The following is a 17,184-nucleotide window of genomic DNA, read 5'->3' on the forward strand; positions in this document are numbered from 1 at the left end:
TAAAGCAATGAAGGTAATAGCTAGTTAATAATATGATTTCATACTTGTCAGGTTATTGAAGTTTCATGTTCAACTTCAGGTAAATCTCATGAAAACCAAAATTAGGAACAGACTCCAAACCAGTACACCGAATGGAGCACTTCTTGCCTCTGAATGCATTAAAGAACGACCAGGAAACAACGGAACATGAGAAACTTTCGAGCCAACACACGAAATGTACGAGAAAATGACGTCTGACATTCTTTATAAAACGAAACAGGAAGAAGAAGATGTAGACATCGAATTTGTTTCATACTTACAAATTCTTGTTCATAGTTTTATTCATTTGTAAATAAGGTTTTGTAAAAACGTACGAGAATTTTTACTAAAATACGAGAATTTCATGAGGTTGGTACGAGAATCGCTCTGTCTGGATATCACAACCCTGAATGAGGCAACGTGTAGACACAAGAACGCCCATGCGTACATGCGTTCTTTCCACAATTATTGAGCATGTGTTTTTATTCCCGTGCGTCTGAGATTACGCACTAGGGGGAAGGGGCATCGTGCGGTTTAACATAAGAAATCCACCGGTATCAGAAGCAAAAGAGCCTCGAAAATGCCTTTGTTGTATATATATATATATATATATATATAAACTGAACGGCAACCAATCACCTTAAAAAATAATCTTCCTTTAACAGGAGGAAATAACGCTTCGTTTAATCCAGATGAAATAAGTAACGTAGAGAGTGCAGAAATAAACTAATTGCATAACCAGGAAAGAAAATCACACAGAAAACGATGTCTCTTTGTAAAATACGAAACACAAAAATGTATTAAAGAGATATATTGTCTTGAAAGATACAGTACGGTGTGTAACGCTTTCAGACGCCGAATTAATGATCCATGGAAATACGAAAGAACTTCGGCTATACCGCTAGTTTACGTTTAAAAAAATAAAAAAAAGTCTTGATTTCAAATAGAGACCCTAAAAGTAAAGTTTATTGACGATTAGATCTCATGCCCTATTAACGTTAACGCAGTAAACAGGCATCCATCTGATAAGACCATTTAATTAATTAAACCGTGGCAGCGTCTACAACCAGGCAGTGAGATGTTCTGTTGCAATTACATAACTTTCTCGTTTGACGGTCTTGCATTTGAAAGTGCCATATCAGTGTAAGTTTGGAAAATATGAAAAAGACAGAATCACAATGCAGATGTTAGACATGAGACACTTGTAGCTTGCGGGCCGCAAAATAATGGTGAGGTGCGCTATACTACTGTATGCCCTTTGTTATTGGTAGTGTTGAGTGATTCCCGATAAGGTGGGAGTTAGACTCTCGTGCTACATTTTACGCATTTTTGATAGAATTATTTACTTGTACATCCTTGTGCCGTTACGTTTCGGAAACTCACCTAAACTATGCTATAGCGATTTGTCTGCTACAAAGAAACAGTTTGCTAAATAACAAAACTACTAGGCATCCCTGGATTAATATAGGTATTAGAAAGTGCACCGTACACAAGCGACATCTGAAACTGTACTGCCTGTTGCGTCAGAGACACGCGTGATCTGCGTGTCCTGGGTAAAGCCCTTTTTATCTCGCGAAAAATAAGAGATGTAGGGATGTTGTGTGAATCAAAAATAACCTAAACTGATAAACGTTTTCACTCACTCGTTTGCGAAGTGTACTTTCCATCTAACTTAGCAAATATTGTACATGTGAAAGTAACCATTTTCAACGTCTTCCAGATGTTTGCTGTCGGAAAAGGAAATCAGCTGTTTAGAGTTTCCGAAACTGTGTTCCACGGGTTGACTTCAGTTTGTATACGAAAAGCAATGGATTACGCAAAGTTCGCTTTGCCATCACGATATCACGGATCAGAAAAAAGCGTTTGGTAAGCATATCCGCATAACTTAACTTTTTTTTAAGATCTGTCATTTGCGGTTAATACAAATATGTATTTATTGTGAGTCCGTGGCCGAACTGCCTGATTTAACGCTTTTAAGGAAATCTATAACACATCCGCAATGATTCCCCGGTAGGCGATGGTTCGGTTAGATGTTTTGCAATTTTTGTTCCAACAGGGTCGAATATATACAGCTTGCACTTGAGCACAAACCACTGAACCTAGGACAAGGTTTTCCAGATTTCGCCGCCCCAGACTATGTGACGAAAGCTTTATCAGATGCAGCTCTAAGTGACAATGTATTATTAAACCAGTACACAAGAGGATTTGTAAGTATACTTCACGACTAGTATTAAGATACTTATCGGTATTAAGATACTTATCTCATGTGTAATTTAATCCTCCGATGTTGACACAAAATTAAGTAATAGCTAATCTTTTATTCAGCATTTGATCAGTGGTTAGAGCTATATTGGATATGTCAGTATACATTTACAATTTCAGCTGCAGTGCAGATTGCAGTTTCAGTGCTTACACATATATGTAAATAATTAATGAAAACAAGTACAACAAAGTTTTCAATATTAATTTAACTTACTACATGCAGGCAACCAATTTGTTTCTGCTGCAGTTGATGAGACTAAGAAAAAATTTCAAGTTTATTTTTCACTGAAACAGTGTATGTTGCAAGGATCTCAAGCTATTGCTTTAGTACTGCAAAATCTTTGTAATTCTTTTGGATTTATCTCAAAATGTTCTTCAACACTGTACAAACATGCTGTTTTTAAGCACTCTCTGTTTTATTTTGAAAACTTGGAAGTGCTTTTGTATTTTTTAAACTGCTTGGTTGCAGTTGATATTGTGACCAGTGTTTGATTACTTTTGTAGATATTCCATCTTTGCCCGCTGTATCTTTGTTTTTCAGTGATCCGATTATATTTGTAACTTCTGTTTCATGTATTGGAAATATGAATAGAAATTATGTTATTTCTGGTGGGGCTCTAATCTTCTCAGTCTATTTTTCATTTTGTTTCATTAGCTCCAGAATTATATTTTCATAATACTGATTTAAAGTGAAACACATTTCACATGGATCAGTCAGTTCTTTCCCTTATGCTGTAAGTACTATGTTCCAACCTTTCTTCATATTTGATTCATTTCTATTTGTATTAATGTGTGAGCATACTGTCATAGAAATATTTGATGATGTACCAATCTGATGTTTATAACAGCTCGATTTTGCTTACCGCAGTATGTTTAACTATTCTCTCTCCTTATTTCTTTCATATGAATCCCTCAAATCTTCTGTGACATTCTTGATATCTCTGGTGATCCATATATTCCTATCTCCAACATTTATTTTTCTATTGACCTTTGGACAAGCTAGGTTAATGTGGTGACTTAGGTTGAAATGACAGTTTTCGAGCTTTCTTCCAAATCATTGCTATATACCACCTTGTAGTCTTCTGATTTGAGTAATATTTGTAATATGTTGAGATGGCCAACAGATTAAAATGAGAATTATGGCTTAACAAGGTGTGTAAGTAATGTCATGATAAACATTTGTTAATCATGAGGTGTTCATACGTTGCATAGCTTACATTGATTAGAGATCAAATTTTCAGAATTTCCCTCCTTGTGAGTTAGAATGATGTAGTACATAACAAACATCTGGTGAGTACACACTGGGGTATTTTAACTTTTTATGAAACATATGTCAGAAACAGCTTTCTTATAGCATGAGACTTCACTTGAATCCTAAACTCTTAGATGTGTAAATGTTTGGTTTCATATTACAGACAGCAATTGAAGTTTGTTTTTAAATCATTTTGTCAATATATTGTGTATTGAGTAGTTAGAAAATGTAATTTATGGACAAAATTAATTGGGATTGAAAAATAAAACTCTAAGTCATGGTCAATAGTAGCCTATTAGTATCTCTGTGATTTACGAAGAGAGGTGGTTGGTCCAGAGGTTAAGATAATTTACTCACATTCTGAAGGAGGAGGATTAAAATTCACTGTTCATCCATTCTGATTTAGGTATTCTGTAGTTTCAGTAGGACACTACAGACAAATACCAGATTAATTCAATGCAAAAGACAAGACCAGTTTATTTCTTTGTCCTCCTTAACTGAGAAAGTATATGTCTATAACTGCAACCTCAGTGAGATGTTGAGCCTTAGGGTTATTTTATTTTATTTATTTATTTATTTTTTTCTTTCTTGTATGGTTGTAGTCATTTAGTATTATAAGATAGGCTTTTATGACCTCACATAAAACAGAATTGTTCTAATTTCTTTATATAACTTTAATGTGGTAAATGGTCTTCCTCATTAAAAAAAGAAAAAGTACCGTGTATTACATTCTGTGCCTGTGATATATTTGAACCACGGGCAAGAGTTAAGAAGTAAGTCATAATCCTCAGTATTTGTTGGATGTGTGTATTGATGAAGACTTTTAAATTTGAGGAGAGAAATATTAGAACTTCATAAACAAGACTTTTGCACTAAACATATTTGCAATTATTGGAAAATAAATGAACACACTTTGTTGTTTTCTACAACTGATCTGTCCTTACCCTTTCCTGTTTTCGTAGTGGAAAATATCAACAAATTTGCATTTTAGTTACTGCCTTCCAGTGTGGATTTCTATTGCAAAGAACAATGATTGACCAAAATCTGTAGAAATTTATGATCAACAAGGTAACCTGGTGCTACACACCCGAAAACTGTACTTAAATTACTAGAGTATTTAAGGATATGGCGGACACTGTGTTATTTGTCAAGCTATTGTTTTACTTTCAGCAAAGTGTAATTTTTATTCAAGAACACACCCTGTGTAGTAATACTGACTACCACCATACCATTTTTAGATAGAGTATGGTAAGAAGTACTGCTTATATTCTTTGGGTGACTTGGAATATTATAATTATGTATCAAGATGGCCTCTCAGAACTCTACACTGGGGCTGGAGGTATTCCTATCTTCCAATATGAAAACAGTTTTTTCAAAAGTAACTAAACAGGTTTTTGTGAGATGGCTGGGATTTTTATAGCAAATATGCAGAAGTCCAAAATCTCTTTTACTCTTCATGATGGTTTTCCCAGTTTACACTTATAACACTGAACAACAAATTTGAAGTGAAAGTGTGTAAATTTCATGATTTTGAGTTAGTTATATTTATTTCAGTATAAAATGATACAAAATCATCATCATCATAAATATTTAGCTCTGGTGTTTTTTAAGTAGTCCAGAATTTTGTATAAATGACTCACTAAATAAATATGCATTCATGTTCCAAGATTCACCATAACAAATTTTAAGTGAATAATTACTTGAATTATATTATGTGTTATGCATTGATAAATTTCAGTGCCATTCTGGAAGTACAAAAGTAAAATATTAAGAAAAATGAAGATAATATTACATGAATGAAAATACTTTGTAAGTCTACTGTGTACCAGAACTATTGTCACGTAGAAGGAGGTGTAATTAGATGAATGACGAACACTAACTTCACTTAACGAAGGTTTATTCAGCGTTTGCACATACAAGAGCACGGAGCGAACTGCCTCCGACCAGAACACATACAGTTACAAAACATTCCAGTACAATGATTCTTGACATTTGTGGATACTCCTAGACTGTACTCAAACTGAATATAGAAATTAAAATTTTACAGTTCAGGTGAGTTCTGAACTCACGACCCTCCATGCAACAGTCTAGTATCATACCCACTACACCACAGTTTCTGCGACATTGCTCCCTCCTTAAGAGAACAGCGTCTCGGTGTTACGTCCTCCTAGTCTGGGAATGAGTCATTGGTCCCGCATACTCCGACTCCCGATGACTGATGTTCGCCCTAGTGGTGGTCTTCTGAGAACTTCCTTTGCCACTATGCTCTTAGTCACCTTTCTGCTTGTTGCCTGTCGCTGGAGCTTCAAATTTATCCTGGGTTGCAGGATCCTTATGGGGCTTCATTCGAAGGACGTGGACAGTATCTCTCTGATCTTTCGTTGTCTTGTGTCGGGGTTGAAATATTCAACTTCATAAGTAACAGCAGACAACTGTTTTACAACCTTATAAGGTCCAAAGTAGCACCTGAGAAGCTTCTCAGAGAGACCAACCTTCCAAACAGGAGTGAAGTCCAGACAAGGTTACCAAGCTAGTAGACATTAGGGCAGTGGCTTGCGTCATACCTTCAGCGATCATTTTCTTGAGCCTGCAGCGTGCGGAGTCGAGCCAACTGCCAAGCTTCCTCAGCTCTGGTTAACACCTGGATGTAGTCGCCATCCACGTCATTAGGATGTAACGGAAACACAGTGTCCATCGTCGTAGTCCCCTCACGCCCATGCACCAGGCAAAATGTCGTAAATCCTGTGTGATGTCTTGATTGGCGGTGTTCTAGGCAAACATAATGAAAGGTAGCACCTCATCCCAGTTGCTCTGCTCAACATTGACAAACACTGATAGCATGTCAGCCAAGGTCTTACTAAGGCATTCAGTAAGCTTGTTAGTTTGCGGATGAGTAACATTGCACCCATGGTTTATCTCTGTCACAAGGTTCGGTTGAAAAACTTTACCTCAATCCATAATTAACGACCTTGAGGCACCGTGTTTCAATACACTGTCTTCCACAATGAATTTGGCTACCTCGAATGCTTCGGCTGTTTTCATGGCTTTTGTAATGTCATAGCATGTCAGATAATCAGTGCAAACAATAATCCATCTATTGCCACTAGCAGACATTGGAAATCGTCAGAGGAGGTCAGTCCCAGCACGCTGGAAAGGCATTTCGGCTGGTGGAATTGGTATGAGTCGGCCAGGTGGTTTCTGAGGAACTGCCTGTCTCCTCTGCCACTCTCAACAGTGTGACACAAAGTGACGGACACTCCTAAATAAACCTGGCCATAAAAATTTCTTGCGGATCCTAACGTATGTCTTAATAAATCCTATATGTCCGGGCTCAGGTTTGTCATGGAATTTCTGTAGAATATCTAAGCGCTCGTGTTTAGGAATCACTGGTAGCCACCTTTTTCCAAACGGATCAAAGTTTCTCTTGCAAAGTAATCCATTAACCACCTTAAATTGTCCTTTCACATCCTCTGACTGATTTAATGCAAGCATAATTTGAGATATCTTGGCGTCCTTCTTCTGCTCAGCAGAGAGATCCTGGAGTGCTGCGAGACAGTCACTATCTTCATCAAAGTCTTGATGGCCTTGCACAGGCTTTCTTGAGAGACAGTTGGCATCTAGGTGTTTTCTTGCACTTTTGTACACTATGGTAATGTCATATGCTTGAAGATGTAGTGTCCACCTGGTGAGTCATCCTGTCGGATCCTTAAGACCTGACCGAGCGAGGTGGCACACTGGACTCGCATTCGGGAGGATGACGGTTCAATCCCGCGTCCGGCCATCCTGATTTAGGTTTTCCGTGATTTCCCTGAATCGTTCCAGGCAAATGCCGGGTTGGTTCCTTTGAAAGGGTACAGCCGACTTCCTTCCCCATCCTTCCCTAATCCGATGACCTCGCTGTTTGGTCTCTTCCCCCAAAACAACCCAACCCTTGTAACAACTGTGAATGACCTTCCATAGAGATACTGTCGAAATTTGCACATGGCCCAGATCACAGCAAGACATTCTCTTTCTGTAGTTGAGTAGTTTCTCTCGGCTTTTGTAAGTGTCCTAGTAGCATAAGCTATAATCTTCTCTTTTCCATCCAAAATTTGAGCCAGAACAGCACCGATCCCATACCCACTGGCATCTGTGTGTAGTTCTGTAGGTGCTCTCTCATCATACAGACAAAGTACAGGGTCAGTCATCAGAGCTTTTCGCAGCACGTCGAAAGAATCTTGTTGAGCACCACACCAGATAAATTTAGCATTGGCTTTTAACAACTCTTGGAGTGGCCTAGCTTTGATACAAAAGTCTTTGATAAAACAATGTTAATAAGAACATGATCTGAGGAAGCTTCTCACATCTCTAATACTGTTAGGAATAGGAAATTCCATTATAGGTTTCACCTTTTCTGGGTCTGGCTGCACACCTTCGTTTGACACGAGGTGTCCAAATATTTGGATTTCTTTTGTCCCAAAGAGACACTTTCTTGGATTAAGTTTCAGTCTACCTTGTTGGAGACACTTACGAATGGCCCTCAGTCTTTTTATATGTTCATCAAATGTCTCTGAGAACACTATAATGTCATCTAAATAACAAAGACACATCATCCACTTCAGGTGACTTAGAAGATTATCCATCATCCATTTAAAAGTTGCTGGTGCATTACAGAAACCAAACAGCATTACCTTAAACTCATACAGGCCTTCAGGGGTGATGAATGCAGTTTTCTCATGATCAGCCTCATCTACTTCGATTTGCGAGCATCCCAAGTACATGTCCATGGTTGAGAAAAACTTAGCCCCCTTCAGACAATCTAGTGTATCGTCAGTTCGTGGAAGGGGTAAATGTCATTTTTAGTTATCAACACAAAACCGCCAACTGCCATCCTTCTTCCTGACGAGAACCACTGGTGATGACCATGGGCTCTGCGAAGGCTGAATGATGTCATTCCTCGTCATTTTCTGTACCTCATCGCGAATTATTCGACGTTCCATTGCTGACACGCGGTATGCTCTCTGGCTTATTGGTTGATGGTCTCCAGTGCTCATCCGGTGCTTCACCGTCGATGTGTCTAATTTGCTCTTCCCCTGTGGATTTAAGAATTCAGAGAACTCTTGAAGAATGGCAAGTAGCTTCTTCTGTTGTTCCTTAATGAGATTTGGTGACAGTCAAGCTAGAAGATCTTGTTTTGTAGTAGTAGTAGTGCCAATTTCGCCCACAGACTCGGAATTGGGGGGGGGGGGGGTTGTGACGTTTAGCTGTTTGGTAATTAACAGCTCAGCATTTGCTACGCACGTGTCATGGAAGGATCTGTTGTTCTCGGCAACAGTTAACTATCCACAATTCACCGAATCTGTTCTTAAATGAGATGACAGAGGCTGGGGTGACCAAGTTATTCTTCAGTGGCATGCTTCTCTTACATTCCACTACAAGATCCATGGGTTGATGCATGGCATCACACGTGACAGTTACCTTTGTAGCACTAACTGCAGGAATGATCATTTCATCCAGCACACACAGTCTCCACACACTCAGATGCGCATCTTCCTCTCCACAGTATCTCATCTAGTCTAGCATAATCTCGAGCAACTAAAAGCTATAATTGCCTGAGAAGCTTTCAAAAAATCCCATCCAAGAATGATGTCATGACTACACTATTGTAAGATGATGAAGTCTAAGGTCAGTGTATGGCCACTTATACCCACACGACTGACACATCTTCATGTAGGTTTTAGATATTTCCCATTAGCCACCTTCAGCAGAGATGTTTTGCTGTTGACGAATACGATTTTCTGTAACTGACGACGGTACTTCTCCAAAATGACAGAATATAATGCTCCAGAGTCCACAAGAGCTCGGGCTGGTCGGCCATCCATGAGGATATTGACATAGTTTCCTATCATTTTTGTAGTAATTGACGGCAGAGAATTTTTCTCATCGGGTCTCACCTTTAGTTTTCCAGGTTGCGGCGGCTAGGTGATCGACTGGAGCTTCTGAATGACAATGGAGACCTTGATGAGCGTGTTGGTGAGCGGCCTCTCAAGTGGCTAGCTTGCGGCAATGGTGACCTATGTCATGCTGCACCCACATCTTCTTGTTCATCTTCGTCATCCCAGAGTTGGCGTCGGCTAAGATCAGTCTGCTGTCTTCTGGTGCAGGCATCATAAAATATCCGCTGCCTTTCTTGACAATAGCACACCACATGTCCCGGTGGAAACATACTGGTTGGGTATCCTGGGTCCTCCAGACATGGTGCCCAAACAGGTTCCTCATGCAGCATTGTAGGAATGTAACTTCACCCGGGTCTCGACTATTTCACTATTTTAAAGGGAAATGAAGGACGAGAGATTGGGGTCAATGTCTGTTCCACTTCCTCCCTTATGACCTCTTGAAGCGTCTCGCTTTTTTGCTCGCCATGCAATCCAAGTGCCTTCTGGACTTCCTCTCTCACTATCTGCTGAAGAACACTTGTGAAATCGGTTTCTTCCTCCATCACAGACATCGATACAACGTTTGGAAGCTGTTCAAACTTCTTGCATGTAATTCTTTTTTGATGCATTGTCTCAATATACTGGCACCATTTTATGAAGTTGTCTGCTGTCGAAACCTCCTTCAAGAGTAGGGCTTTATACATGTCCTCAGAAACACTCTTCATGAGATGTGCAACCTTATCTTCCTCCTTTATTCTAGGATCCACTATTCTACACAGCTCCAAGATGTCTTGACTGTAGGATGCTGTGGTTTCTCTTGGACACTGTGCCCTGCACTTAAACTCATCTTCAGTCAAGCACGTCTGTCATTGTGTGTCACCGAAATACCTTTGCAGTTCAACCTGGAATACTTTCCAGCTTGTGAACTTCTCCTTGTTCTTCTCATACCATTGCTTGGCAGTGCCCTCCAAGTAGAAAAAATATATGAGCCAAACACACGGTGTCATCCCATTTGTCAAATTTGGCTGTACACCCGTTTACCTTCAGCCACTTATTTGGATCTAGGCCATTGGCCTCGGAGAACCCAGAAGGATGACTCATGTGGTGGCACACAGTTGTTGTCATCGTAACGTTGTCTTCTTCTTCCATCTCCGATAGATTGCGATCTGATGAATATGGCTCCAACTCGGTTTTCTCGCCACGTAAACGGCGGCTCTGTCATGGTCTGATGGGAGCCACTGTGTCGTCAATAATGTGCGCTATCACAAGTTCCAATACCCGGCACCTCCACCAGAATAATGTCATGTAGAAGAAGGTGTAATTAGGTGAACGATGAACACTAACTTCACTTAACGAAGGTTTATTCAGCACTTGCACATACAAGAGCACAGGGCGAACTGCCTCCAGCCAGAACGCATACGATATATATACAGTTACAGAACATTCCAGTACAAAGATTCCTGACATTCGTGGATACTTCTAGAATGTACTTGAACCGAATATAGAAATTAAAATTTTACAGTTCAGGTGAGTTTCGAACTCGCGACCCTCCATGCAACAGTGTAGTATCATAACCACTTCACCACAGTGACTGTGCTACTCAGCTTCTTCTGCGACACTATGCAAAGCACAAAAGAAAATATATAAATTAACTGGTCACAAATGTATATAAAGAATTACAAATGTTAAAGGTCCATATGTACAGTATATACAATTACGTATTTTTTTTTTTTTTTTTTTTTTTTTTTTTTTTCAGAGGTAAATTCAGAAGATGACCATTTTCTCTTGGCTTGACATTTATACACGTACTTGGGAACATCCCTTATAACAGTCCAGCAGTAATCTGCTAAAATAGTGGGGCTCCATTTTCTGGCATACTGCTTCTCAAATGTGGCAATATCTTGATGAAATCGCTCCCCATGTTCATCACTTAGTGCACCACAGTCTTTGGGGAAGAAATCAAGATGACTATGTAAGAAATGCATTTTCAGTGACATGTTGCAACAAAGTTTTTCATAAGATTACAACATGTTATCTACAATCTCCTTGTATTTTATTACTCGTTTGTTCCCTAATAACTGTAAACAGACTGTCTTAAAACATGCCCATGCATGCTTCTCATCACCTTGTATGATTCCATCAAAAATATGGTCTCCAAAAAGCTCTCGAATCTGTGGGCCTACAAAAATGCCCTCCTTTAGTTTGGCATCACTTAAGTAAGGGAATTTTTGCCTTAAGTACTTAAACATGTCACAATCTTTGTTCATTCCCTTAAAAAAAGTTTTACATGAGACCCAACTTGATTTGCAAGGGTAGGAGCAGAATCTTTTTAGGGTCTACCAGAAGCTCACTCTTAATGTTCTTTATACCTGGCTGAAGAGATTTTCTGGTGGGCCATTCATGTTTACTGTAATGAGATGCATGAGCTCGGCTATCCCATTCACAGAGAAAGCAGCAATATTTAGTATAACCTAACTGAATATCTAATAGCAGTGCAACCACTTTCAAGGCACCACAAATCTGACATTGAGAGTCATTATGCTTGGTGGCTTCTAGTAAAGTTTTGATGTTTTGGTATGACTCTCTCATATGCTCACTATGCCCGACTGGAATAGAAGGAAGCTCATTACCAATATGTAAAAGCACTGCTTTTAAGCTCAACTGTGACAAATTAATAGAGTGTCTCCACTCATCAGGGCTGTAATTAATTCTGAGAGCCTTGCAGCTTGCATGTTAAAAAAAAGGAATGAATTGTTGCTCTCTTCTGCGGTAGAATGAAACATTTACATTGCTTTCCAGAAAATTACGCTGCTGCAATCTTGATCCTAAAATCTCAGCCTTAGCTTTAGAGAGCTCCAAATCTCTAATGAGATCACTTAACTCATTTTGAGTCAATTTTTATGCATCGTCAGTTTATGATATATTTGGAAGAAACTCTGGATCTTGTGATATACATGATTCAGGACATTCAGAATCCCCATCAGAAGTAAGCTCGTACTCTGTCGGTGGTTCAGGTATTGGCAATCCTTCCCCATGTACAACTGGATGTATGGCAGATGGAATGTTAGGATGAATCACAGTCCGCTTCTTCTTCTGAGATATTCCCTTCTTGATAGGAGGAACCATACAAAATTAGCAGTCACTGACATGGTTAGGTGGCTCATGCCAGATCAAGGGCACTGCAAAGGGCATTGAACATTCTTTCCCATGCATCCAATTCACGAGGTTGCTGGCACAAGTGTTGCAGATCTCATGTGGAGCCCAGGGTCTATCCTGATCATCTATTTTGCACCCAAAATAACAACTTTAAGCTTTTTTAATAAATAGAGTTCTTTGTTGTTTTTGTGAAGCAAATGTCGCTTCTCCACACACATAGCAAAATATGTCAGCACTGTTAACACAAACTCATGTCATTTTCAAATTTGCAAAAATTATTATGTGCATTAATAAAATCACTGAAGTTGAAGAGAAGGGAGACAAAAAGATTACTAAAATTGGTATCAAAACGTTTATATCCAAAGTATTGCACACAAGTAAGGCCAGGGACAATAATATAGTCCATTGTTACTAGTTATTATTCTGTGACAAACAATTATAATAGCCGGCCACTGCTGCCAAGCGGTTCTAGGAGCTTCAGTCTGGAACCGCGCGACTGCTATGGTCGCAGGTTCGAATCCTGCCTCGGGCATGGATGTGTGTGATGTCCTTAGGTTAGTCAGGTTTAAGTAGTTCTAAGTTCTAGGGGACTGATGACCTCAGATGTTAAGTCCCATAGTGCTCAGAGCCATTCGAACCATTTTTTTGAACAATTATAATATTTGATTTTAAACTTAAAATAAAATCCTTATATAATGATCTCACTGTAATAAAACAGTGTAAAATGAAAACTAAAGCTGCTTTTGAGTAGTCTTTGTGATATTCGCGATCAGCACAATAGAATTTATAGGAATTGGCTATTTTCATTTGATTTACATTTTCATTATTGCACAGTGTAATCAGTAGGGTGACGTATCTATTAGATTGCTTATAAGGTGAATGTCCTTTGCCTCATATGCATATAAATTTTGCTAATATTTGTATGATGTTGGCAGTGAGGCCAATATTCTGGGTGTGTTCCTGTTACAGTTTAGTGTTAATGCTGAGTGTATCGCATCAGTATACCATGAGTAGATATTATCCTGGTTAAGTTTTTACCTTCGATGGGAACTTTTCAACAAAAGGATGAAAAATGCCTCAGTTCAATTCATGGAAAAAGTTGTGGGGGATGTCCACATGGGTGAGGGAAGGTGGGGGGGGGGGGGGAGGGGAGGCAGAGGTAGCAGGTTTTGATCATTGCTCACTTTGAGGCACCACTCCACTTTATACACAAGCTTCATCTAAATCTTGCTTCTTTCCATATGGAGCAAAAGCCATCATATGGAAAACTATTTCAGAATCAGGAATTAATAGAAACAGTGTATAAGCATGACAGCATCAGAAATGCATAAACTGTTTATTCCTATAATGTAAAAATTCCATTTTTATTGTATGAATACTACAAATAAGTCATTGGTGGAATATAAGTAATTCAAGGATTAAAGATATTCAAGAGAATGGAGTTTGCTCTATCCAGTCACTCTGATTAGGTTTCCCAGAGTAATTTCAGGCAAAAAGTGAAACATACAACTGTATGGCTATGACAACATAATTGTGCAGGTGTAAGTTTTTGTGTGTTTGTAAGTGTTTGTTTATGTATACTCAGTGGCTCTGAAGAAGGATTCGTCTGAAAGCTAGCAATGTTGCTAGTGCCAGACTAAACAGTGTGGGCCAAGTGGACGAATACATGAAATATAAAAATGCCCCAAGTCTACAATGGCAGGCCACTCTGTGGACTTAAATTTAATTGAACATAGACTGGACACTCTGAACTAAAGAATTGCAGAGTTAACACTGTCACCATGGACCACTGCTGACCATCCAAAGCTGCTTATTCAACAGCAGGAGACATTGCCATAAGTCTCTTCAGTGGCATACTACCAGTATAGGTAACCATTGTACATCCAGTATTACCATACATGAACATCATATTGATGTTATGTCTGCCCACCAGTGGAGAGAGACCATCCACTGCTCATGGCTTGTTTTATGGTATACCATGTATCTGTATCATCATGTCATACATCACAATATTACTGGGGCACCTTTTATTACACAAATTGTCACTATGACTTATTGTGTTTTGTGGATCTGAAAGATACCTGAACTTAAGAGCACAAGTGTGTCTCAGAACCACTGGTATGAATTAATTTTTTAATGGACCACTTTGATAGTATGGAACAGACCATGTATGAAGCATGTATGCTTCCAGTCCACTTTGAAGGAGTTAAAGAGCTACAGTCCATACTGCAAAAGAGGAGCACTGACAGTTAAAGTGGACTTAGTGTGGCTGCTTCACACATCAACCATTACCAGTCGTGTAACAGAATTTTGTATGTGTCACTATAGCAGTGCCTCCATGTTGCTGCAGCTCAACAGTCGCACAGTTTTGGTATCACAGTAGAAAGCTGGCAATAGTGCTGCAAGCTGTCAGTCCTCTTTAGGTGTATGGAGTTTATGTATGAGGAACATTGATCGTGTGGAAGCCTAAATCTGGATGGCTGGATAGGGATTTGAAATGCCGTCCTCCCAAATAAAAGTCCAGAGTAATGTTAGTTATAATACCTGTTGTATTCGATTTCTGAGAGAAGTGTAAAGTTAACAATGTATTAATCTGTCAATAAAATTTTTCTGGATTTGTGACCGCGTTGTCTATACATAAAACTTCCGACGTTTCGGTCACTATTGCAAGTGACCTCCTTCAGGGTGTTTTTGTATTAACCTGTTGCGGGAGGTAACAACAAGAAAACATAAAGTTCAAGGGAGCTCCGGGTACCCTGCTGTTGAGGATGATGATGATGATGATGATGATGATGATGATGATGAGTAAAGTACAATGTAAGCATGTGTTGAAACAGAAGTGGAGCAAGAAGAAAGGTGGGATATAGTGTTGAAGGGGAATCTCTTCTAGAGCCAAGCATTAAACTGAAATAAAAGTTTTATTAAAGAGAGGCACTGTGAAGTGTACTAGATTGTGCAAATAAACCAACTATAACAGGTTGGAACAATTCCTGGAAGTACCACCAGATGAGAGCAGACATTTACTGAAATGAGAAAGTTTCTGGCTGGTTGTGATTTTATGAAGGATGGTTAATTTCTGTTACTTGATAATGTGCAAATATTGCAGTACATTATTTTTAAAGATCACGTGTTTTTCAAATTAATTTGCGATAAATATACCATAGAACACAATTTATTACATTTACATGAAAGTATGTGAATGCTCTGTAGCGTATTGTGAATTTTCATTTGAAGGGACATCCACGTCTAATAAGTGCTCTCAGCAAACTGTATTCAAAGTTAATTGGAAGAAGTATTGATGCTCAGAGTGAAATTCTTGTTACGTGTGGAGCGTATGAAGCATTGTTTGCTTCTATACTTGGCCACACAAACCCTGGTGATGAAGTTATAATTATTGAACCATATTTTGACTGCTATGTGCCAATGGTGCGTGCAGGAGGTGGTGTACCACGCTTCATTCCTCTTAGGCCGGTGAGTATGCTATAAATGTTGTAACTGCCCTTAATTAGTACTAGTGTAGTATACTTCTATTTTTGTGCATGTTAGATTAATTTTCTGAGTAATGGAATAACTGGAACCTTTAACATCAACAGTTGCTCCAACTACCCACCCTTCTGCTTGTGTCTGGGTTGTTGGTACCAATTTTTTTCTGTGAGTGTGGTGTATTCCAAATAACTTGCAGTGTTAATAATCATGTGTGTACTGATGAGGTTTTGCACTTCAGTCACCCCTGCTAACTAGCTGTCTGTTGTTATCTGAATGCTGGTATGTTTACTCTAATGTTTTCCTATTCTACAACTGAGAAAAAAAGAAATCCCTTTCAGAAATTTATTAAATTTACAGAGAGACAGGGGGGCTGCTGATTGCTTACTTTCAGGACAGAAAACTCTCAATACAGATGATAGAAACACTTATAAAATAATTAACAAGTCTGTAGTAAATACAGTAATGCAAAGTTTAGGGTGAAATAAAAATACCTGAAGGAATAAAGGCAACCACATACCATATAGTACGGGCATTGAATGGTTGACAGGCATATAAGAAAGACTGAAAATGTTGATGAGCTTCGCAGTTGAGCTGCAGCACCAGGACAATGTAGTCATTCCCATAATGTACCCATTTGTTTTGTATTAGAAATTGGCCTCGTACTTTCAGGAACCAGGTGTTTTTTCTCCAGGAGAGAAAATGGGCACATGTTGGGGAAGTGGGAGAGGCAGTCAGAAGCAGGTTGCTCGGAACCATGGTTAAGGAAGGCCCATAAGATATGAGGATAAAGGGAGCAAAGATAGTAAATCAGTTAGTGCTGTTCCAACTTCAGCTCAAAGATGAGAAAAGAGCATGTAGAGGATTAAATGGCAGAAGGAAGCAATTATGCAGATAAAGTATACTAAATAAACAAAAAAATAGAATAAAAGGGGAGGGGCCCAAAGGGGATGTGTTGAGGGAGAAGGGAGGGGGTGGGTGAATGAATGAATCAGCCTCACATATATTTTAATGGTAAACTGGTGGCTGGGTTGGTCTCTTGAGATGAGGGAAGGGCTGCTCCGAACTGACCACCTAATTCATTTGGAGTTGGTTATA

At 39.1% G+C, this 17,184-nt stretch overlaps 1 protein-coding gene across 5 annotated transcripts in view; it reads left to right on the forward strand.

Moving 5' to 3' along the window:
• The first annotated feature begins 1,030 nt into the window (after window positions 1–1,030).
• LOC124722021 (kynurenine aminotransferase) overlaps window positions 1,031–17,184 on the forward strand; it is a 55,561-nt gene continuing 39,407 nt past the window's right edge. The window contains exons 1-4 of one of the 5 annotated variants that reach the window (XM_047247203.1): window positions 1,031–1,161; window positions 1,739–1,884; window positions 2,075–2,225; window positions 15,838–16,074. In XM_047247203.1, the coding sequence (XP_047103159.1) occupies window positions 1,739–1,884; window positions 2,075–2,225; window positions 15,838–16,074 (534 nt within the window). In that variant the 5' untranslated portion in view covers window positions 1,031–1,161. The other 4 variants (XM_047247200.1, XM_047247202.1, XM_047247204.1 and 1 more) reach the window with 4 other exon arrangements.

The sequence above is a fragment of the Schistocerca piceifrons genome, chromosome X (genome assembly GCF_021461385.2).
Source record: "Schistocerca piceifrons isolate TAMUIC-IGC-003096 chromosome X, iqSchPice1.1, whole genome shotgun sequence".
Taxonomy (NCBI): Eukaryota; Metazoa; Arthropoda; class Insecta; order Orthoptera; family Acrididae; genus Schistocerca; species Schistocerca piceifrons.